Below are 25,298 nucleotides of genomic sequence, written 5' to 3'. Positions count from 1 at the left end.
CCTCAACGCTGAGAATGCACACCACACTGTATACAACTGTTTATTATATCTCAAGGTGAACAGACATACGCATTACTATGTGTTAATGCAGAGTTTCATGTGATCTTTTGTGACATACAACTTTTTTTCTTGCTTTTAAAATTAATAAAGAAATATTTAGGAGCTTGGGTTGTATCCAGGGCTTCTTGGAAAGAAAGCTGCCTTTTTGGTGACTGTATGGCGGTTCCAGGTGGGTGGGTGATGATCCAGTCTGTCAACGGATGGATTGCCAAATGTCTCTGTCAAGAATCAGTGTTCCTTTGGCGATGATGGAGTGGTTCGACCATTAAGTTGCCAACTGTGGCAGTAGTCAACTTTAGCACAGATGGGGTTTGCGGTGTTGATGATTTCCGCTCAGACGGTTTACTCAATGTCAAGCCTGTTTGGAGTGGCTTGGAGTGTTTTTTTCAGCATTGAGATAATGCTGAGTGTTGTTGCCGAATGTAATGGTTGGTGTCGGCCTTGGCCCGAAGCCAGTGGTGGCCTGATTGTGTGACGCTTGTGTTCCTGGGTGGCTGTGCACCGTTTGTGGAGGCCTACTCGGCCTCATAGCTGAATTGAGGAGTGAAAAGATCTGTATTCATGACCTGCTGAGCTGCTGGAAGGTCTTCGATCTCTGGTTGGAGCTTGCGCTGCCCTCTGGTGAGTATGACTCTTTGTCGGTCCGTGGATATTTTGAGTGGCAATGAGGACAGTAACTAAAAGACTCATTCCATAACCCTCATGCCATGACATGAAACCCATAGGAAGTTCAAAGAAAAAAAGGGCCCCAGAGGACGAGGCCCCACAAGGGCCCAAGATCTTTCTGAAAATTGCCCAGGCATAGTTGGAGTCTTCGACCCAGAGCGGAAGTTAAATTGGATGCGCATTTCAAAACTATACCGACAACTAGGAGTTACACCTGGGAACCGAAAAGAGTATTGATAATGTCTTGAACCGGAACATTGGAGCACACGTCCAAACCAGATAGCAGAAAGAAAACAATCTAACAATGGAGTTGATGCCCATGCGCATTACCAGCAAGAGAAGTCACCAAACCTCGTGACTAGAAAGACTTCTTAGAAGAACAACAACCAAATGCACACATCCAAGTCCAACACTAGATGGCAAGAGTATGCACAGCATGTGTATCACATGCCTCGAACATACATATTTAGAATAATCTGCATATTTTTTTCTCCAACTTTCGTTTGTATGCAGTGGCTATTAGTTTTACCAAATGACTATTTGCTTAACCTCACATTTGATTCTTGCCTCTGCTCCGCAGAGACATTCCTTGATAAAGTGTAGATATTTCAGAAGGTGTTTTTACTGCATGTTACAACGAATTGTGTGGCATTTCCTTGCAGTCATCAAAATATGGAAATCATCGAAAAATCCTAATATTTGTTTATTCTATCCAAATATTGCCAGTACTTGCCCTTTCAAATAATACACAACTTTTCCTTTCTCTCCAGATGAAAACCTAGCAAGGGGAATCAGTGATATATAAAAAAGCAACTGACCTTTCTTGTTTAAAGCCATGGTCTCATACTACACTTTGTGCACTATTCCACTGACCTCATCCTAGGGCGCAGAGGCTTTTAAAAACAAATACAAAAAAATGAGGTTCTTGGAGGAGAAAAACACATTTTGTTCTCATCATGACAACAAGCCTCCTTCCTTGGGGGAGAGAGAACAGAATGCCCCACAAATACCAGACCTATGTTTCACAACACACTGAAATATGGGCATGGTGCACAAGAATCAACGATGTATCACCACATCCACCGCTGCCTCTGCATCATGTTCATACTTTTAATGTAAGGCCAGAGCCTAATTTATGACAGAGTAAGTGCTGGGGCCTAAAGTTTTGCTCAGATGTCTGAGGCCAGTGATACTGAATGTCAGTGTGCCGAATACCAAGGCTGTTTAGTCTTGACTCTACCTCATGCGTCTTTCATCCACCATCCTACACTCCCTGCCCATGTATCTCATTCTTCCATGCTCTTGTTCACCCAAGCTTTATCTGGCACCATTGTCTGTCTTTTTCTCCTTTTTTCGGTCCCCTCTTTTCTGTTGTTCTCTTTGGGTCAAAGTCTGATGATGAAAAAGAAGAAGTACCGGCTCAAATTAAGCACTGTATGAGACCACGTAGATGAATGGTTCTACCGTGGGCTTTTGGGGGACCAGGATGGAAGCAGTTCAACACCACCTTAAAAACTATATGGCTCCTTCCAGAACATGTTTAAAAAACGTGGAGTTTGCGTGGAGTGGGACAGTCTGATAATCAGGGTAGTTTGAGATCACTTAAAAGTAAAAAGTATCAACGTTTTGTAAAAGTCAAAGACTTAGCCTCTGAAAAGAGGTCTATGGCCAAACATTTCACATATGAACTAAGGTGGTCATTATGACCCTGGTGGCTGCTGGCAACCCGCCACACCACCACTCATACCGCCGAGCCGGAGATCTTCATCTCCGACCCGGCAGCCCCCAGAGTGCCACCGGCAGTATTGTGACCCAGCCTACTGACATGTTTTCCGTGGCGTTAGCCCCGCCACGAAAATCATGGCGGAAGGGCACCGCTAACAGGGAATTCCTTCCCTGTCACCGGTAGGCTGGTCCCTCAGCCCCCCCCAGCATGCACCTGATCCCTCTCACACAAACACTAGCCCTCCCACCCCCCAATCCATACATTAACCCCCACCCCCAATCCATACACTAACCCTCCACCCCATCATACGCGCACACAACCGTAGACTTACCTTGGTCCTGTGAGGAGGTCGTCCGGCAGGGAACAGGAAGGGGTGGTGCTACCACCAGCAGCGCCCCACCAGAAGGATACTAGCCAAGCCGCTTGTATTGTCATTATACGGTTGGCAGCGTACTTCTGGTGGGGCGGTGCAGGTGGTAGCACCGCCCAGGCACCTCCGACTGCCAGCGTGGCTACTGCCGGATTTCCGCCCTTATTGTTACGGAAATCCTGCAGTATCCATAATATGGCAGGCGGAAGACTGCAGGCACTGCGGTCTTCTGGCATCCGTGGCATCAGCGGTATTGCAAAAATACTGCTGATGTCATAATGACCACCTAAGTCTTTTAAAGAAAATAGTGTTTGCCATGTATGATGTATTTCTTTCCACGCTAAATAGGCTCAGGAGAGTGAAACAGGCATAGGCTTTCCAAGAAAACCATTGATATGATACAGCCAGTATGCAATTTTCACCAAGACGCACCTGCTTTCAGCTTTGATGACTCCAAACAATGTCACAACATTCAGTCACAATTCAAAAGTGATCTCAATTTATAAGTGGAATCATCAGCTAAAAGAGAGAAATCACTTAGAGACATCCAACAATCACAGAAACAGTTTAGGAAATTCAAGCATATCCTCACTCCTAGGGGCTTGGCAGTGGTATTTAACTGACTTACCTCTCGTTTACTTCAAGTTTCACTCCAGAGCTATCCTTTCTTGCCTGGTTCATCATTTCCTAGTGATCACAACAAAAGAGTGTTACTATTGTTCGATCATCATCGCTGCACAAAGCATGAAGGCAAGAACTTTGGTCTCCCTTTAGCACAGTAAACAACATCTGTGGCAGCAGGCTCATATACATTTGCACATGGTAAAACTCTGATCTTGGCAATATTATTTCAGATGCGGTAAACCCAAGTGTGATCCCATTGTCATGCATCTGACGATAAAGGGTTCAAATCCGATTAACACAATTCAACAAAGTACACTGACCCTTTTAAGAAGAGGAGCAGAGGATGACTAGGGGCACACCAGCAGTACTTAGGACCTGCTACACTGGTTTAACATTACACAGATGCCTCTGTGCTGAACTTACCACTACTACGAACACCACCACAGAGACCACTACAATATAGAATGGGAAAAGAGACAAGGGTAAATGGTACCAAGGTTAGTGTAAGAGGTAATCCTAAATTGAGGGTAATGGACAGTGGCAGGTTTTGGGTAACTGCTTTGTTAGGGCTTGGATTAGATTTGGGTATACCATGGGGGCAGGTTTGGCAGTATTTGTAGGGTAAAGTTAAGGGGTAGTATTAAGTTTAGGTTTTGGACTACGTTTCGTTTTACATTTAGGTTCACTCTTTGAGTTATGGCAAGATATAAGGTGAAGCTTAGTGACTGAACAAGGGTAAGGGAATGGTTTAGGTTTAGAGTTCAATTAAGGGCTAGGATAAGGTTGAAATAAGTTGCTTACTTTTACTCCATCTAGCTGCTGATTCCTCGCTTCTTTAATCCCTCCAGGAACCAGACTTGAGCTGGAATCTGTGCAAAAGCTCTCCTGCACGAGTAGGTGGCCCCACGACTCCTTGTTGGCTTCAGAATTCACCCTAGTCATGATGCCACAGTGTTGTAATAAGTGCCACCCTGGCACACCAATGTCAGTTTCTCAGCCACAACAGCCCATTTGTGACTACTTGAGGTGCAGATATTAATCCAAACTGTAGGACCATAAATTGACAGTAGATGAAACTCGTCACAATGTGTAGGCACCTCCTATGCAACCACAGGATTGATATGTTAAAATACAAGTCATGCAAGTTGAGAGACGCCATCAAGTCTTCCAATTGCAAAGCCAAGAGAATTTGTTCCAGACAGAGCATTTTGAACTTCTTGCAGAGGAATGCACTCTATTAGGCAAAGGCCTAGAACTAGACTGAGGTCTCTGTCTTTCTTGGGAACAAGAAATAAAATTAGATTAGCATCCCTGCTGTATCTTGCTCTCTTGAACCAACTCCATGGCCCTTATGCTTAAAAGAACCAGAACCTCCTGCTGCAAAATACAAGGACAGTTGTCCAAGGTAACTAAAGGGACCCTGGGGGTGGGAATGGGCAAGACCTCTGAAGGGAAGAGAAAAGATTTGCCTGACACTCTGCAAAACCTATCAGTCTAATGTGATGGACTGCCAGCGAGTCAAGTGATGGAACTGCCATCTCCCCCCTAAGACTGCATTTGTGAACCTCAACGATATTTTAGAGCATTTTATTTGGAGGGGCGAGGAGGAAGAGGAAAAGGACTGCTTTGCAGTCGATTATGGCTCCTAGAACCACCACACCTCTGTAACCCAGAAAGAGCTTGAGGTACTGTTGCAAAGCATGATGCTGCCTTGAAGCAGACCACAGGAATAACCCCTGAACTTGCGGTACTGTTGGTGTAACCAGCATTCAGGGGAACCTATCTCAAGGATTCGGCTACAGTGCCCCTGCTTCAGTCGTTGCAGGGCCAAGTCTGTCCTTTCACAAAAATGGAAAGCACTGCTGAAGGGTATGACTAAGATATGCTTGGATGTCACCTAGAATCTGGTGAAGCACATCCATTCATAGTGGTGGATGGCAGTGAGGGAGCCCAAAAACTGTGTAGCTGAATCCAGCATAACCAACCCAGAGCACCGCATTTGTTTCACAGGATCCTGCCATTCTTGCAAATCTCTGTAAATGGTCACGAAGGTGAGCAGAAGATTCGGTGTGACCCCCTGCGCCATTTTCCACAGAGCAAGGAGCTCCGGGCTCTTAGGGAAGTCAAATTAGTGGAGCAAAGGGCAAGGCCCTCAAAGAAAAGACCTTATTTCCCATTGCCTAAATTCTGTTCAATTTCCTGTTGAGAGAACTGGAAAAGAAGTCAAGATACCACGTCATCGAAAGGGAAGCCTGAACTATAAGGCTATCATCGTAAGCTTCAAATCCCTAAGTTCAGACGATGGCATCAGGCAACCTAATGGTTTACGCTAGGGCAGTAGCTAGCTTGTTCCATGCCACAAACACAGGGTCCATCAATGCCCCACTTGAATGGAAGCAATGGCTTAATTGCAGAATAAGCAGGTTCTAAAATCTCAGTGAGCATCTCAACCTTGTTCTCTTCTACAGTTGATGGCAGCTCGAGCACCACAGTGGCCTTGCACAGGACTGTCATGAATCTAGCAAGTTCCCCAGTGGAAGCCTGAAGGGGCACTCGTGGTCCACCTCCAGAGAGGTGTCCTAGCTGCTAGCATTCTGTTAAAGCCAAGTAATCACTATTACCTGTGCCAGTATGAGGAGAGCTGACCCACCTCACTGCAGTCAATGTCATCGTGACAGATGGTATATAGGATCTGAATCAGATAGAAAGTACAATGCTCCACAGGCCTGCCAAACATTTTCACGCAATAAAGGCCTAGAAGGAGCCTCCTCCAATGATTGTTGTGCGGTGTTTGGACCTGACTAAACTGTCCTCAGTCTTTGGACAGTTTGTCAGCACGTCCTACAGTCTCAATTATAGTATCAGTGCGTACGGTAATGGCGTGAAGACCAGCAAGGTCTTTGGTGGAGGGAATGATTCAGCCAGTGTGAGAAAGGAGCCCTGCAAAATACAAGCAAGGTCAGTGTTGCCAGGATGGGGGCCCGGATGCGCACAATAGGCACTGGGGTGGAGCCTTTCAAAGGAATGGTACCTTTACCTGTGGGAAAGCTATGGTCTGAGCGGTCAGTGCCAGGTGTAGAAAACTGAAAGCAGATGAGAAGGCCACAGCTGGGACTGAAATCCGGCTCCGGTACCTCCATCAAGTCCATCTCCGAAGTTGACACAGAGAGACAGAAGTTGGAATTGGATAACAGAACTGATGATTAAGACATCTACCCATGGTATCGGGAAGACAAGCACGGCTTAACAGCATGACCTCAAGCTTGCGCCATATACATTTTAGCTCCCTGCTCCTTGGTGGCCTTGACATGCATGTGCTGGACATTATTGCATGCCCTGGAGTCATGCCTGGGACCCAAGCACCACAGACAAACAACATGCATGTTCAAGAGGAGCAACACTTAAAGCCGGACAACTTTGGACATTTACCCATTTTAACACTGCTAAATATTTTGTTTCTGTTGTTTGGAAAGCTCCTGGGAGAACAACTCTGGGTTTACGTCAAAGGGCGTAAAAAAAAACTGGATTGACACTGGTGTGCAGGGTGGTGCCTTGTGCAACTCTAGGATAACATGCTCCAGGTGCTTTCCAGAGTAGAGCTGGAGTCTGGACACCACCTACTGGCGCGTAGGGGCTGTTACAAAGTATCCAGTTTCAGTTCGGTGCCTGGAAATATTCAAAAGGTGAAGAATCTGCAGGCAGAGTATGCATCGGAATGTTAAGATTCGGCTTAAGGTTAAGATAAGATTCAGGATTAAATTTAGTGGTGGGGGAGGGATACATGAGGTTTACATTTTAGCGTCAGGCTCAAGTTTAGAACATGTACCCTTGTCGTTAGCATATACAGTGTAACAGTTACAGTAGTGGTACTCTCAGTAGAGTACTGGGTACTATGTAAAGGTATCTTGATGTATTTGCATGTTATGTAGTGCCATAAAACTGAACTAGCTCACCAGTAGGTTTGGGGGGCAGGCTGGTGCCTCTGAAAGGCTGGTAGGCTGGGAATAAGTGAGTTACATGTGAGGTAGAGCCCAATGGTGCCAAAGTCCTACCAGGTTTGCAGAGCATCAGTCATTTTGTGCTGTTAATTCTGGTGGGTGAGTCCCCAAAACCAGTGACTGAAGTTCTTCTACAGCACTAGGCACCTTCAGGAAAGAAGTCTGAAGTGCTAGAAAGGTCCCGGAGACTCCATGTAAAGGAACATATGTACGCAACCAGCACGACAGAGCACATTACGCAAACATTGGGTATGGCTTTGGGCACACTACATGACCTGGGCATCTTTATGACACACGCCTCGCCTGTTACTTATACCACCGGTTCATTCTAGCACAGTTGTTCCCAACCTTTTGACTTCTGTGGACCCCTACTTTATCATTACTGGAACCCGGGGACCCCCACAGAATCAATATTGGAATTACTAAAATTACTAATTGTCATTACTAAAATCTGTGGACATAATCTGCTATTATTTAATTTTCTAAGCAGTCGCGGACCCCCAGGGGTCCCCGGACCACAGGATGGGAACCACTGTTCTAGCACATTTCAGTGCGTGAGAATTATCATGAGGAATTGTTTCGTCATTGTGCTATGTCTGTTATTTATCACATGGACTTTCCAGCACAGTTCCTTAATATTTATTGACCATGCAAGTCCTGCACAATTCCATATTTGTTAATTAGCGCATGAGGGTCCTTCAGGCACATTTCTAGGTCAATTATCACATGGGAATGAAAATGTCACTTACCCAGTGTACATCTGTTCGTGGCATCGGTCGCAGTAGATTCGCATGTTCTGCAATAGCTCGCCATCTGGTGTTGGGCCGGAGTGTTACAAGTTGTTTTTCTTCGAAGAAGTCTTTCGAGTCACGGGACCGAGTGACTCCTCCTTTTGTCTCCATTGCGCATGGGCGTCGACTCCATCTTCGATTGTTTTTCCCCGCAGAGGGTGAGGTAGGAGTTGAATTGTAGTAATAGTGCCCATGCAATGGAGTGACTAAGTATGCACCTATTTAAGGTTGAGATGATACATATATAAATAATTGAAGGTAACTTCCAAACTGCTACAGGCTCCCGGGGAGGCGGGTGGGCACATGCGAATCTACTGCGACCGATGCCACGAACAGATGTACACTGGGTAAGTGACATTTTCAGTTCGATGGCATCTGTCGCTGTAGATACGCATGTTCTGCATAGACTAGTAAGCAGTTATTTCCCCAAAAGCGGTGGATCAGCCTGTAGGAGTGGAAGTAGTCTGAAATAATGTTCTTAATACGGCTTGACCTACTGTGGCTTGTTGTGCGGATAACACGTCTACACAGTAGTGCTTGGTGAATGTGTGAGGCGTAGACCATGTGGCTGCCTTACATATTTCTTGCATTGGGATGTTTCCTAGAAAGGCCATGGTAGCACCTTTCTTTCTGGTTGAGTGTGCCCTTGGTGTAATGGGCAGCTGTCGTTTAGCTTTAAGGTAGCAGATTTGGATGCATTTAACTACCCATCTGGCTATACCTTGTTTTGAAATTGGGTTTCCTGCATGAGGTTTTTGAAATGCAATAAAGAGTTGTTTAGTCTTTCTGATGTTTTTTGTTCTGTCAATGTAATACATCAATGCTCTTTTGACATCTAATGTATGTAGTGCCCTTTCAGCTACGGTATCTGGCTGTGGAAAGAACACTGGAAGTTCCACTGTTTGATTTAGATGGAACGGTGAAATAACCTTTGGCAAAAATTTAGGATTGGTCCTTAGGACGACTTTATTTTTGTGTAGTTGTATAAAAGGTTCCTGTATAGTAAACGCCTGAATCTCGCTTACTCTTCTCAGGGAAGTAATGGCGATGAGAAATGCCACCTTCCAGGTTAGGAACTGTATGTCGCAGGAGTGCATGGGTTCAAAAGGTGGACCCATAAGTCTAGTTAGGACAACATTTAGGTTCCATGAAGGAACAGGTGGTGTTCTTGGTGGTATAATTCTCCTAAGGCCCTCCATGAATGCTTTAATGACTGGTATTTTATATAGGGAAGTTGAATAGGTAGTCTGCAGGTATGCAGATATTGCTGCAAGGTGAATCTTAATGGAAGAGAAAGCTAGGTTAGATTTTTGTAAGTGAAGCAAGTAACCCACTACATGTTCTGGAGTTGTGTGTAATGGTTGTATTTGATTAATATGGCAGTAGCAAACAAACCTCTTCCATTTACTTGCATAGCAGTGCCTGGTGGATGGCCTTCTTGCTTGTTTTATGACTTCCATACATTCTTGGGTAAGTTGTAAGTGCCCGAATTCTAGGATTTCAGGAGCCAGATTGCTAGATTCAGCGATGCTGGATCTGGGTGTCTGATCTTTTGGTTGTGCTGTGTCAACAGATCTGGCCTGTTGGGCAATTTGATGCAGGGTACCACTGATAGGTCTAGCAGCGTTGTGTACCAGGGTTGCCTTGCCCAAGTTGGTGCTATCAATATGAGTTTGAGTTTGCTTTGACTGAGTTTGTTTACCAGGTAAGGAAGGAGAGGGAGAGGAGGAAAAGCGTAAGCAAATATCCCTGACCAGTTCATCCATAGGGCATTGCCTTGGGATTGTTTGTGTGGGTACCTGGATGCGAAGTTTTGGCATTTTGCGTTCTCCCTTGTCGCAAACAAGTCTATCTGAGGTGTTCCCCAGAGTTTGAAATAAGTGTTCAGAATTTGGGGGTGAATTTCCCATTCGTGGACCTGTTGGTGATCTCGAGAGAGATTGTCTGCGAGTTGATTTTGTATCCCTGGTATAAACTGTGCAATTAGGCGAATTTGGTTGTGAATTGCCCAATGCCAAATTTTTTGTGCTAGCAGGCTTAACTGCGTGGAGTGCGTCCCTCCCTGCTTGTTTAGATAATACATTGTTGTCATGTTGTCTGTTTTGACGAGAATGTATTTGTGAACTATTATTGGTTGGAAAGCTTTTAGTGCTTGAAAAACTGCTAGAAGTTCTAGGTGATTGATATGCAGTTTTGTTTGATGTACGTTCCATTGTCCTTGTATGCTGTGTTGATCGAGGTGTGCTCCCCACCCTGTCATGGAAGCATCTGTTGTTATTACGTATTGTGGCACTGGGTCTTGGAAAGGCCGCCCCTTGTTTAAATTTATGTTGTTCCACCACAGAAGCGAGAGGTAAGTTTGGCGGTCTATTAACACCAGATCTAGAAGGTGACCCTGTGCTTGAGACCACTGTGATGCTAGGCACTGTTGTAAGGGCCTCATGTGCAGTCTTGCGTTTGGGACAATGGCTATGCATGATGACATCATGCCTAGGAGTTGTAATACCATCTTTGCCTGTATTTTTTGTGTTGGATACATGCGTTGTATGATGGTGTTGAAATTTTGAATTCTTTGTAGACTTGGAGTGGCTACTCCCTTTGATGTGTCTATTATGGCTCCCAGGTATTGTTGTACCTTGTATGGCAGAATTTTGGATTTTGTGAAATTGACGGTGAACCCGAGTTTGAAGAGGGTTTGTATGATCTGATTTGTGTGATTTGAGCACTGTATGAACGAATGGGCCTTGATTAGCCAGTCGTCCAAATATGGGAACACATGTATTTGCTGCCTTCTTATGTGTGCAGCGACTACCGCTAGACATTTGGTAAAGACTCTTGGTGCGGTTGTTAATCCGAAAGGCAGTACCTTGAATTGGTAATGTATTCCTTTGAATACAAACCTTAGGTATTTCCTGTGCGATGGGTGTATTGGTATATGGAAATAAGCATCCTTGAGGTCTAAAGTTGCCATGTAGTCGTGTAGTTTTAGCAATGGCAATACTTCTTGTAGTGTGACCATGTGGAAGTGGTCTGATTTGATGAAAGTGTTCACTACTCTGAGGTCTAGGATTGGTCTCAGCGTTTTGTCCTTCTTTGGTATCAGAAAGTACAGTGAGTAAACTCCTGTGTTTATTTGTGTGTTTGGCACTAATTCGATTGCATTCTTTTGCAATAGTGCCTGCACTTCTATCTCCAGGAGATTGGAATGGTGTGTTGTTAAATTTTGTGCTTTTGGTGGTATGTTTGGAGGGAATTGTAGAAATTCTATGCAATAACCATGTTGGATAATTGCTAGAACCCAAGTGTCTGTAGTGATTTCCTCCCATGCTTTGTAATAATGACCTATTCTTCCCCCCACTGGTGTTGTGTGGAGGGGGTGAGTGACATGTGAGTCATTGTTTAGTAGTAGGGGTTTTGGGGCTTTGAAATCTCCCTCTATTTCTAGGGAATTGCCCTCCTCTATATTGTCCCCGAAAACCTCCTCTATACTGTCCCTGGTAAGTGGACGGTGTTGCTTGTGAGGTGCTGGCTTGTGTGCTTTGACCCCGAAACCCCCCTCGAAAGGGCGTTTTACGGAATGTGCTGTAATTCCCTCTGCTCTGCGGGGAGTAGAGTGCGCCCATGGCTTTGGCAGTGTCCGTATCTTTTTTGAGTTTCTCAATCGCTGTGTCCACTTCTGGACCGAACAGTTCTTTTTCATTAAAAGGCATATTGAGAACTGCTTGTTGAATCTCTGGTTTAAATCCAGACGTTCGGAGCCATGCATGCCGTCTGATAGTTACAGATGTATTAATTGTCCGTGCAGCTGTATCTGCAGCGTCCATGGAGGAACGTATCTGGTTGTTGGAGATGGTCTGTCCCTCCTCAACCACTTGTTTCGCCCTATTTTGGAAGTCCTTGGGCAGATGTTCAATGAGATGTTGCATCTCGTCCCAGTGGGCTCTGTCATAGCGCGCAAGTAGTGCCTGGGAGTTCGCGATGCGCCACTGGTTTGCAGCTTGTGCTGCGACTCTTTTACCAGCTGCATCGAACTTGCGGCTTTCTTTATCTGGGGGTGGTGCATCTCCAGATGTGTGAGAGTTGGCCCTTTTCCTAGCTGCTCCTACAACAACAGAGTCTGGTGGCAGCTGTGTAGTGATGAAAGCCGGGTCCGTAGGAGGCGGCTTATACTTCTTTTCCACCCTTGGTGTGATTGCCCTACTTTTGACCGGCTCCTTAAATATGTCTTTTGCGTGCCGGAGCATACCAGGGAGCATAGGCAGGCTTTGGTAGGAGCTGTGGGTGGAGGAGAGTGTGTTGAACAAGAAATCATCCTCGACCTGTTCTGAGTGGAGGCTTACGTTATGAAATTGTGCTGCTCTAGCCACCACCTGAGAGTACGCGGTGCTGTCTTCTGGTGGAGATGGCTTTGTAGGGTAGGCCTCCGGGCTGTTATCTGACACTGGGGCGTCGTATAGGTCCCATGCGTCCTGATCTTGGTCACCCTGGCTCATGGTGGTGTGAGCTGGGGAGTGAGATGGAGTTTGTGCTGGTGAAACGTTAATCACGGGCGGAGGAGAGGGTGGTGGTGTAATTCTTTTAACCACTTTTGGTTGTGGTGCTTGTTCCGTCTGGAACTCCAACCTTCTCTTTCTCCTAATGGGGGGGAAGGGTGCTTATTTTTCCTGTCCCCTGCTGAATGAAGATACGCTTTTGCGTATGGTCCACATCAGTTGCTTGTAGCTCTTCCTCAAACCTATGCTTTTGCATTTGGGAGGTTAGCGAGTGCTCTTCTGTATAAGAGCCTGAAGCTGGGTCGCTTGCAGTTTGTTTCGGCGTCGAAACTTTGTCTGCGTGTTTTTTCGGCTCCGAGGTGACTTTTTTCCTTTTCGGGGCCGAAACCTCTCGGCGTCGATCTGTTTCGGTGCCGCTGTCTCGGCGTCGAGCCGTGTCCACACCGGCATCTCGGTGTCGAGGCTTGTCTCCAGCACTTTCTCGGTCCCGAGAAGGCTGCGTGCCGGTGTCTCGACCGGAGTCGGACGATCTCGGCACTGTTTTGGCCTTTTTCGGTGCCGACGGTCGGTCACCGAATTTATGGGTGGAGCCATGGCCTGGTGGCAGTGGCGTCCCCTGGGCCTTGTAAATGTTTCTTTGTGTGGTTTTCGACGTCTTACTCACGGTTTGTGTGTCGTCGAATCCTTCGGAGTCTGAGTCTTGGATCGAGAAGGTACCTTCTTCTTCCTGTTCCTCGAACTCCCGTTGGGCTGTCGGTGCGGACGCCATTTGAAGTCTTCTGGCTCGACGGTCTCGGAGTGTTTTTCGGGACCGGAACGCACGACAGGCCTCGCAGGTGTCTTCGCTGTGCTCAGGTGACAGGCACAGGTTGCAGACCAAGTGTTGGTCTGTGTAGGGGTATTTATTGTGGCATTTGGGGCAGAAACGAAACGGGGTCCGTTCCATCGGCGTTCTTCAGCACGCGGTCGGGCCGACCAGGCCCCGACGGAGGATCGAAAAACTACCCCGAAGGGCACCGGAGCTCTTCGATCTTCGATGCGGTGTGAAATCTAAGTACGCCGATCCCGAACGCAACAATACCGACGAAAATCTTCCGAAATTAACTATTTTTTCCGTTCCGAAACTCGGAGCGACAGGAACACGTCCGAACCCGATGGCGGAAAAAAAACAATCGAAGATGGAGTCGACGCCCATGCGCAATGGAGACAAAAGGAGGAGTCACTCGGTCCCGTGACTCGAAAGACTTCTTCGAAGAAAAACAACTTGTAACACTCCGGCCCAACACCAGATGGCGAGCTATTGCAGAACATGCGTATCTACAGCGACAGATGCCATCGAACTTATTTTTCTGTCTTGTAGCTACTAATTGATACGAAGGGAGTACATCAGGAATGATCTATGCCTGTCAGTTATTTAGGTAGACTTTCTAGCACCGTCCTTTTATCTACTGCACAGGATTTGTTTCTTGCACATCTTTAGGTAAGGTAACTATTACATGGAAAGCCACTTCTGCACGTTTCCAGGTTACTTATCTGACAGTCTCCTTCTAGGATACCTGTTAATTATCACATATGTTGGCGCGTGTCTGCAATCGTTAACTATCAAGTGGGGTACATCAGGCACAGTTCTAATTCAGTTAATCATCACATGGAAAGTTAGGATAGCTCTGTGCCAATTAGTAACCACGTGACAGATATTAATTACCTGTGTCAGGTATTGCGAGGCACAGCCCCATGGAAGTTAATTTTATACAGGGATCCTCATGGCAGAGGCCATTTCTTAAAAAGTTCATGGTCCATGCCATATATTATATTATCAATCTTTGGGGCGCGGTTGCATGCTCACCATTGAATGGGGTCGTTTCAACTGTAGCTGTATGTTCATTAGCACAAGAGAAACGTATCTGGAACACTACGATCCTTACTACAGTGGTAATGGTCCACTTATATGCTCATTACTGTACCTAAGATATGCAGACAGTTTTGTGCTAGTTATTCCACGTGGACATCTTTTATTGCCAGTTACAAATTAATAATCTCACATAAGGGCATTCTGGAGGAGTCATTTGTCAACGAATGCACTTGAGCACTAAGACTGCTCTACGTTGATTAATCAGTTAATGAAACAGTAGGAGCCTGGCTAGGCAGAAAAGTCCTTCAACTTGTGCAAATATCCATCATCATCTGCAACGACGATCTGCGATGTTCTCTGTTAGGTTTGAGGCGGAGAAAGGTCCCTTTGAAGCTCAGCAGGGTCCTTGGCCGCATTATTTGCTATCATGAGCCTGAGGTTGCAGCACATGATTTCAGGAGGATGAGCTGCAGACAACCCCTAGCATATGATTAGTATCATTGTACTTAGGTTTATTTTATGTGGATGTGAATATATTTCACAAATCTAGCCAACACTGGACAAATCTCAAGTAAACCATAACAATGTCCTTTTAAAAGGGGAATCTGTTTTCCCTAAATACTAAAATACATTTATAAGAGCACCCAAACCATTTCTTATCATTTCAATTGATCATAAAAACATTTGTAGGCATTAGAGTATCAATCATAATGAACAGCGTTTTGCCATTTCAATTTCTAACTAAAAATGTATGAATGTACCCTGGGAGGACACAACCAGCTTACAACAGCTTTGTGTTCTCAACAACAAAAATACAACATTTTTCATTGTCAAACGTGCCATAAAAGTTTATATACATGGCTAAAAAGTTACCGGGTTAGCATAGTAACCCTTACAGCATTCATGTGAATTAATCGAATAGCCAAAGCCATGGTCGTTTTAGTTATCTGACTTCAGCTCCTCCGATGTCTCCATGATATAATAAATTGAAAAAAATGCAACTCTATCCATAAATTCTAGCTTTAAGCTGAGCCAAAAAACGACATAACTACAACAAAAATCATTGTTTGAGGAAACATGTTGTTTCCTACTGTAAAATTATGAAACCAAAGCCCGCACGAGATCCACGGTACCCTGTATATTTGCAAATAATTTGGAAATTTGAAGTTGAGATAATAATAAATAATAATTTGCTATTTAAAGAAAGAAAGGCACATAGTCAACTCTGTCGCGTGTGACTGTGTTTAATGATTGGCTGGTGTATATTTATGAAACATAGTATGCTAATGAGATGCTGTGAAGGACGAGTTTTTATAGGTTTATCTCACGTGCAATCTCCACTTCTTGCACCAATAGTTTTCAATTTTCCTTTTTGGAAAAAAAGGTTATATCCATCCATCTTACCTCAATTCTTCGAACAGCATCTTCAATGGCTGCAGATGTGGCAGCCATTTCCTTGTCCACCATGTCACCAAGTTCTTCTTGCTTGATATCCAAACATTTGGGCCTCAGGTCCTGAAGGGTTATAAAAAATGATTTAGAGAAGGTACAAAAGCAAGACTTGCACAGGTATTCAGGGGACCACTAAACTAATTGCTGCCTTGTTAATTTTCACAATAGGGTCCACAGACACCACAGCAGGTGTGCAACCATGTACAACGCAGTTCTGTATCTAAGATCAAGAATGGTTGTGCCTATAAGTAAACCAACCCATGGCCTTTTGCAGCCCCAAGACTGCTTAAGCACAGTCCACCAAAAGTATATTTTGCCCACCGTCCAGAACTGGATACATTGATAGTCTAGAAAGCCTGTTGAATTAAGAGCTCAAACAAAGGAAACTAGAGCTTATGACATGGAGGAGGCTGGTTCGCATGTGCAGAAAGCGTGGCCTGCAAAAACACTTGACTTATTGTATAGACAAGTGCTGGAAGGTATTTGTTATTTTCTTCTAACTTGAAGTTGTGATCTTGTACTTGGTGATGCCCAAAGGTATGGAAGAAATTCTGAGGACTGCAACTTTGATGCTTGTAAGCAGGATCTGATGGCCCTGGGGGTTGGCTAAAGGAGGTGTGAGGCCACACCCATCTGGAAGAAGCTGTGTGGATGAAGCAATGAAGACACAAGGTAACTGGTGGAATGAAGAGGAGGTAAAACAGTAGTCAGTTGTTCAATAGCCGAGTTAACCTGAGCAGGACGTTAATGGTATGCTAAGAGGCATAACCATATATGTGCACTGTGTCATACACAAGTTAACCTGAGACACTAACAAGCTTTGTGTTTTCCTATCTGTTCTTAATAGCAAGCAGAAGGGACTTAGCAAGCCTAATTTGCAAACTAGGGAGTTGATTCCATGCTATTGGAATGCTGGAATTGACCTACTTCATCCTTTCTACAAGTTGTATAGTGCAGTGACTTGGAAACTGTAAAGAAACCTGGAAAGGCACCTTTATATTAAGGGCCAGCTCGGGGCTGGTTTCTCCGGTGTCTTTCAGTCACCAGAAACATTTCCCAGTATTAGCATCCCTGTTTGCTAGTCTAGGTATTTGGCAAGATTGCCGCATAGCAGGGTCGGATAATCATCAGCTTCTGTGTGAGGCAGACGTTAACGGCACAGTATTAGGAACAGACACTCTAGAGAGAAAATAATGAATAAAGCATCACACCCTGCTCATCTGGCCATTGTCCACCCAATCTAACAAAGCACTCAGTCACTACAGCCCTTGATCTCAGATAGCATCAAGGCGTCCTTCAATGCATCCAGAACACCTTGCAAGGCAAAACTGACCCCAGATGGGAGCTGCACCTGACAAATGCTATATCTTATCCAATTCTTAGAGGACAACGGGTATCTTTGTAGTGATCAACTAAAATTCTAAATATTGAGATAACTTATTTCTGTGTGCAAAAGATCCAACAATTTAAAAAGAAAAAAGAAATCATATAAAGGACACTTCATCTTGCTACTTCTGCCTAACACAAGGGTTTCTTTGGTTTTAAGAGTGACTATTTTGGTTTAACAAAGGACACCCGTTTATCCTAACATACGGTAATTTACTGCTGTACTTCTGTTCATATGTTTTTAGCGTTCTTAAAAAAATAAAAAGATTAACAGAAGATGCAATGAAAGTCTTTATTAATTATGCAAGTGACGAGGGGCCAATGTAATTCACTACTATGAAATTTATGTACAATAAATATGTGATACGTACAGATCTAAGTAGCACACAAGACATAAAAACCAACTGAGAATAATAGGAGGGTAACCTTACAGCAGGCTAATCATCATGTCCAAATTAGTATTAGTTAATGTCATAAATGTTAACATTTTAGCCCCACATGCACCCTGGTCAAGGGCTTAAATTAGGATGTAGACCATTATTTTTCTATGTTTAAAATTGTTGCCAAATCAACTAAGGTTTTTGTTCTTGTTTTGTTCTTATTACCAAGTAACTAACTGGCTCTGCCTGGACAGGCCATGAATCAAAACATTTGGCCAGCGTGTGCCCACAAATACCCTGCATCTACTGGCCACAGGCTTTGGCTATTCACTGTACCCAGTACTCCTTTACTCCGTTTGAGTTTTGTGGCCATTTCTGCTTTTCAACTTCAACACTAAAACAGTGGCCCCTAGATGGCCTCAGAGATCCCACAGATGAAAACCTGTAAAACCTGTCAACCACCAGATGTCATCATAGATTGTCTACAGATGTTAGCCCCTCCAGCTGCACTGAACAGATAGTGATTAATAGATTGCATGGAGCAGCAGTATCACTTCTGACAGCTAGATGTCCTCACCCACATTACACAGAGTCGGTAAGCTACCCCAATTCCACTCAAGCGCAGAGGCTCCGGACAAACATTTCATGGAGCTGTAAGGTTGCAGTTTCACTCCCAGCAACTAGATGCTCTCATACAGAACCTACACAGAAAAAGGATGTTGCGGTTGAACTTTCAAGTTCTAAATATTCCCACAGACATCAAGTACAATTATAAAGGAAGTAGTTCCTTCCGATATCTAAAAGGCCTTGCTGTTGGGTATTCTCCTTCCACCAGCAGAGCCAGTGTTGTTTTTTCAAATGAGCTTTGGGAAAAGAGGCCAATTTGCAAACTGTGAATAATGACTACTAGAGCTAAGGTGGTCCGCTCTTCTCAGCCAGTCACCTCTGTAATAGTCATGCGCGCAAGCACACAAAATGCAGTAAGCGATTTCTTACCATTGTTAAGAGGGGGAAGGGCTGACTCCCGAAAGACCCCTTACTTATGTATTATTACAGTTGTTGCAAGTAAGATGTTTTATTGGCCTGGTCTAAATTCCCTTCAAGTGGTCCCACACCACAAAGACACAGAGTCACCCAGACACACAACTGCAAACCTTGTGCATCAATTCCTTCATTCACATGCATATTAAATGGTAATACATCCACAGAAGGATCACTGCAGCAGACATACATGCAACACAGATGTAACAAGGGTGCTTTGCCTGACAGGGATGTACAGAAGGCACATGTTCCCACTTTAATCTTAACTTTAAAAACACCACTGTACCTGTCCCAGGTGAAGGATGCTTTGCAGGGTCCTCCGCACACTGGCCGGATCCGCGTTCTGTAATGACAGCTTATCCTTCAGTTCGTGCAGGTACTGTAAGGTCTGGTTACCACAATCCCTGCAGCTGTCCGTCAGTCCTGAAAAGGCAACAGAAGAAATGAAAGGGCAAACATGGTACACAATGTACATCCTGCCAAGTTAAATATCTGAGTGCAGTATTTGCAAAGAAAGCAGAAAACACACTCTTCCCAAATGCACTCCTACAATGCTCATAAACTAAAAGTCGTTAAAGAACTAAGCACAGCAATAGGCCAGGGAGCAGGGATAGTAAAGGTTTGATAGACCGCTCCAGACTGTTTTTCCAGTGAAGTCTTCCCTTACAAACCACTGTGTTCTGGGCAGGGATTTAATTGGGATGAAAAAAAACTGTTGGGGGTCCCTTAAAGTGGTGCAGCCTTTATGATTAAGGGTGGGGCTTAAACATGTAAACTACAATTCCCTTCGAGTGCACCCTGCACACACATTTGCACAGAATCACAACTGCAACTGGCGTACGTGAGACCATTGCTCTGTGCGCTCGCAGAGAGGCCAAGGATTGGATGAGACTGTATTCCGAACACCTTTTTGACCCACTGACAGGCACAGACAAAAAACGTACACTGCCCTCTGCCACAACTCAGTCGTGGCCATTTATAAAGACCTGGATGCTACTCAGTTCAAGCATCACACAAGAGTAATATTCTGATGAAAAAATACAGAAACATAACATCCTGGAAAAAGCAAACATACTTAGGGAATGCAAGATTAAATAAAGCATGTGAAATATAAACAGGAATGACATTAATTACCTTTTTTTTAAAAAACACCCACTGTTAAAAAGAAATCAGTAGTGTTGCCTGAAAAGTTTAGGAGTTCAGAACATGAATACTGGGCCCGAAATAGACCAGTTTTAATGTCCATTTTGTACATAATATCATGTCTAAGAACCGGAGGGACTCGGCCCCTTAACGTCCTGATTCTGGGCATTTAGTCCAACTGAGGTGAACCAGGACTACTACTCCCAGAATGCACTTGGTAGTTAGTTAAATGTAAGCCCAGGACAGTTTCACTGTTGATGTGGAATTGATCGGACATTCTTAGAGAGGGCAGCTGCTAACCCTGGTTGCCCACGGGTATCACTACCACTGCTACTCCTCCTTACAGAGGTCATGAAGGCAGTGATGGGAACAAAAAGCAAACAGGACTCCTGGGCCTTCTGTAGTTTTTCTAGTTTTCACTCCTTACACCCATTCCTTAGCCTCCCAGCAGCCAATAGGAGGAATCGTTACTGCGGATCACAAGAGCACACAATGGCACTTCCGCCACTCGCGGCATTTTGGTGAAGTGAAGTCAATGCACATGAAGAAAGTGGACGCAGATTCAAAACCTATCATTAATTTATTTTGTTTGTTCATTATTTTCATTATTAATAATTTTCATAACACATACACCCGCCTACATCCGAAGGCCGTCAGGGGCTGCTGAGAAAAAGAGCAATGTTATAAAAACAATAGAGCAGTGGTTCCTAACCTATGGTCCGAGTACCCATGGGGGTCGCAAAGCCTCCTCAGGGGGTCCGCGACTGCTTAGAAATTAAATAATATTAACAGATTAGGTCCCCAGTTTTCAGTAATGACTAAGTGAGGGGTTCCCCGGATTCCGATAATGATTCAGTGGAGCTCCCTGGGTTACAGTAATGATAAAGTGGGGGTCCACAGAAGTCAAAAGGTGGGGAACCACTGCAACAGAGCATGCAGGAAATCGCCTCTACCGTCACTCAGCATTCTTTAGACATATGCCAACTGTAAATAAACCCAAAGCCCCAACTTCTCTACAACACGGAGAGGTCCCTCATCTGAACCAGAGTGGTAGTACTGAAAATACCAGTGAAGTTCTGTATCTAAGTGGAACTGTGCACTATACTCAGTATAGTTGGGGACTCTTATGCATCTCTGGGATGATGTTTACAACTCACAGAGATTTGGGGTACTTGACCTCCATAAATTTAGTGGACAGATTAGACAGGCTTTCTAAAGCAAGTCAAATCTATGTCCTCTGCTGCCAATCTTAAGGAGAGCACTTCCAACCCCACCGAGCCCTCACCTAGCATAACCCTTAAATTTTTGATAAAGGCAGACTGTTCTATAAGCAAATTCAAGTTTTATCAGAGTGTTCATATGGGTTGAAAGGGAAGTAAGGCCATGGCAGCGGTGCTTAATTTGAGCCTGTGTTCTGGTGCTCAGCACCAGCACTTAATTGTCAACACCAGCACCTATGACAGTCTGCCACATGGTGGCGCTTTTTTTCTAATTTAGCCATGAGCACAGCAACAGTTGCATAATCATTCAAAATACATTACAAATGACCAATACATGCCTCCTACTTCACTCATGGTATTGGGGGCCTGGAGTAGCCTAAACTATCACAGTTGTAGGAGTGTGAGGTTTAGAAGTTTTGTTGGTATTGCCCTGCCACTTATTTTTTTTATTTTTATTTATTTTATATTATTATTATTATTATTATTATTATTATTACAAATAAAACACTGCATGGCAGAGAACAGTCCATCCAGTGTTAGGAGGTGTGCTCCTGGCCGATTCTGCCCATCCACCCAGCCTACCAAATGTGTTCAGGAAATAATCCAATGTCCCAGTGGACCTGTCTTCCTCTTCCAATTAACATTTACAATACAAGATGCTGAGTAAACATCAGGGCTTTCATGAAGGCCTCTACGCTTTCTTTAGCACAATCAAGACTATCAGATTTCACACGCCTGAAAGCACAGTAAATAAACAGTCTGCGCTGAAAATGTTCTGTAAACCTCAACCCTTTGTTGTGTGAGCACTTGTGAATGCTAAGGTGAGAGCAAGCTGAGGGGGCATAATTTACACTTCCATTGTTCACTATGCAGCATGCAACAAAAGTCACCTAGACCCCTGAGTTCTCTACGCAAAATAATATTCAGATGATGCACAAAAGTTCCTTTGTTCAGGCCTGACAGAGGCCCCTTGTCCTCCTTTCACCTGGAGTCACATTCCATGTACAGGGTACACCCAAGCAAGTGGAAACCGAGCACTACAGATGAGCTGTCTCAGCTAATACACATGTTACAATTATTTGCTACATTGCCTGCAAAGATGTCCCCCAATGAGACATACAAATGTCTGAAAACATTCGGATAGCTGCAAAGATAGCTTAGCTAGTTAAGAACTCTCTGCAGTGTGCAAGCTTAACATCATAGGTTTAAGTAAGCACTGTGGCGGATTAGCCTTTCATCTTTCTGAAGTTGATAAAATTAGTAGTATTGAGGTACAATTTACATACTTTCGGTAACGAAAAATCTGGTAGAGATATATTCTAATTGCAGATTCCTTACCTTAGAATTTTCCCCCAGGCGTCAGACTGGATCCGGAGATTTTTTCTTCGAGCAATACCCATGTGCGTCGGTAGGTGGCATCAGTCAACTCCGCGGGCATCGTAGTGATGATGTCGGGAGTAGTACATAGACGCCGCCTCAGCGCAGTGATGTCAGTTTGTTTTAACGACTTTCCATGCCAAAGCGCAGAGCCGCTAAGAACACTGAGATTGGTGCGCCAGAGCGAAGGACTTGAAGGGGGAATCCCTGTCCCTAGAAACCAGCTCACAAGCGGGGAGGATGGGTGGGTTGGTATTGAATCTGCAACTAGAATGTCTCTACCATGTATTTTTTTTACCTTTTCGTAACTTGTACATCTTATAGAGACTTCTAATTGCAGATTCCTTACCTTAGAATAGATACCCAAGCAATGCCATCATCGGAGGTGGTTTCCGAACCAAGATCATATTAGAAAGTCCTGCAGGACAAAATGACCAAAGCTTCTGTGAGCAGAATTGATGGTAACAAGAAAGACAGTCTTGAAAGTGAGGAGCCATAAGGGGCAATTGTGCATCAGCTCAAAGGGAGTACACATTAAGTAAGGACAAGATTGAGGTCCCACTGAGGCATGATAAATGGATTGGGAGGAAATAAACGGGTGAGACCTTAAAGGAATCAATTGGAGATTTAAAGAATGAGGGCTGATCAGGTAGCCTAAGAAAGGCCGACGTAGCCAATAAATATCCTTTATGGGTGCCCAAAGCAGAGCCCTGCTGGGCCAAAGAAAGAATGAACAAAAGAATCTCAGATAGAGGAGCAGAGAGGGGGAGTATCAACAGATTTGTTGGTACACCATGCCACAAATCTATGCCAATGGCAGGCATATACCGTTTTGGTGGAGGGATGCCTGGCTGCCAAGATAACATAGTAGACTTTGGGTGGAAGGTAAAAAAAACGTCAACTGTCACCGCTTAATCTCCACGCATGAAGGCGGAGATTGGACAGGTTTGGGTAGAGAACCATCCCCTGTTGCTGCGACAGAAGATCCGCCCAAAGAGGAAGTCTGAGTGGTGGATTGGTGGCCATGCTAAATAGCTCTGGATACCATACTCTCCATGCCCAGTCCGAAGCCACCAAAATAACTTGGGCCTGGTCGTTCCTGATCTTCTTTAGAACTCTGTGCAGAAGTGGTATACACAGAAAGGCATAAAGGAGGCCGGAGTTCCACTCGAGACAAAAAGCGTCTCCAAGCGAATGCCTCCTTTGAAACTCCAACGCGCAAAACAGCTGACATTGCGCATTCTCTGCGGAGGCGAACAGATCTAACCAAGGCTCTCCCCACTGCTGAAAGAGACCACCGGATGGAGACATCATTCGTGATCCAGCCATGTCCAGAGACATAGTGCCTCTTGAGAAAGGGTCTAGGACCTTACCCCGCCCTGTTTGTTGCAGTACCACATGGCAGTAGTGTTGTCCGTGAACACTTGAACTACTTTCCCTTTGAGAGAGGGAAGAAATGCTTTCAACGCAAGCCTGATCGCCCGGAGCTCCAGAAGATTGATATTGAGCCCAGACTCCGCTGGAGACCACGGGCCACTGATCACCGCCTCTCCCATGTGGCCATCCCAACCCAGAAGTGATGCATCTGTCACTATGGATAGCTGTGGCTGGGGAAGGGAGAGGGATCTGCAGTGGACCCAATGCGGATTCCAAAGACACCACTGCAGGTCTTTCGCAGTCCCCTCCGAGATGTGGACCATGTCGGAGAGATTTCCCTGATGCTGCGCCCACTGGAACTTCAAAAGTCCCACTGCAGAGCCCCCATATGCCATCTGGCATGTGTTACTAGCAGGACGCAGGAGCAGCCTCAGAGTCAGTCTCACCAAAACACAAGACAGAGGCTGAAAGATCAGAATTATAGCCTGAATATCTTGGACTCTCTTTTCGGGAGGATAAGCCCAAAACTGCAATGTGTTCAGAACAGCTCTGATGAAAGGGAGCATCTGAAAGGGAGTTAGGTGTGACTTCAGCACGTTAATAGTGAACCCCAGCATGGGCAGGAGGCTCGCCATGGTCTGAAGGTGGGAGACGACTTTCTGGGGCGAGTCTGCCTTCAACAGCCAGTCGTCGAGGTAGGGGAAGACTGAAACCCCTAACCTGCGCACATGCGCTGCAATCACTGCCATCACTTTCGTGAACACCCAAGGGGCGCTGGCAAGGCCAAAGGGGAGCACGGTAAACTGATAGTGCTCGTGACCTACCACGAATCGCAGGTAACGTCTGTGGGCATGCAGGATGTGAATGTGGTCTCCTGGGTCTAAGGCAGACAGGACCTGAGCCAGGGTGAGCATTTTGAATTTCTCCTTCTTGAGGAAGTAGTTGAGGTCCCGAAGGTCTAGGATAGGACGTAAACCATTGTCCTTTTTCGGCACCAGAAAGTAGTGGGAATAACAACCACAACCTACTTCTGGCACAGGGACCTTCTCTAAGGCTCCCTTGGCTAAGAGAGGCGCAACTTCCTGGCAGAGAAGTGCCAAATGATCCTCCAGAAGATGTCTGACTGATGGAGGAATGGCTGGTGGGGCAGATTCGAAGAGGAGGAAATAGCCCTTCGACTAAAACCCACCTGTCCATAGTGATGGATTATCAGTGGGGCAGGTGATGGTGAATCCTGCCGCAACTGGATTGGGGTGAGGGGACTGACTAGGAGGGTCTGGAGGCTGCAGCGGGGGCTGGGGTGGACTGGGCAGACCTCTGGTTCCCACGCCCACTTGGGATT

General features: G+C 45.1%; 1 protein-coding gene across 1 annotated transcript in view; it reads right to left on the bottom strand.

Annotated features, from left to right (window-relative positions):
* HIP1R (huntingtin interacting protein 1 related) overlaps positions 1-25,298 on the bottom strand; it is a 360,114-nt gene that overhangs the window by 50,752 nt on the left and 284,064 nt on the right. The window contains exons 22-24 of the mRNA XM_069214961.1: positions 19,126-19,262; positions 15,985-16,095; positions 3,451-3,509 (exon numbers count right to left, since the gene is read on the bottom strand). Coding sequence (XP_069071062.1) covers positions 3,451-3,509; positions 15,985-16,095; positions 19,126-19,262 — 307 coding nt within the window. The remainder of the gene's footprint in view (positions 1-3,450; positions 3,510-15,984; positions 16,096-19,125; positions 19,263-25,298) is intronic.

This window comes from Pleurodeles waltl, chromosome 11 (assembly GCF_031143425.1).
Source record: "Pleurodeles waltl isolate 20211129_DDA chromosome 11, aPleWal1.hap1.20221129, whole genome shotgun sequence".
Lineage (NCBI taxonomy): Eukaryota > Metazoa > Chordata > Amphibia > Caudata > Salamandridae > Pleurodeles > Pleurodeles waltl.
Note: the sequence above shows the minus strand (reverse complement) of the source record. Positions and strands in the feature narration are given on the sequence as shown.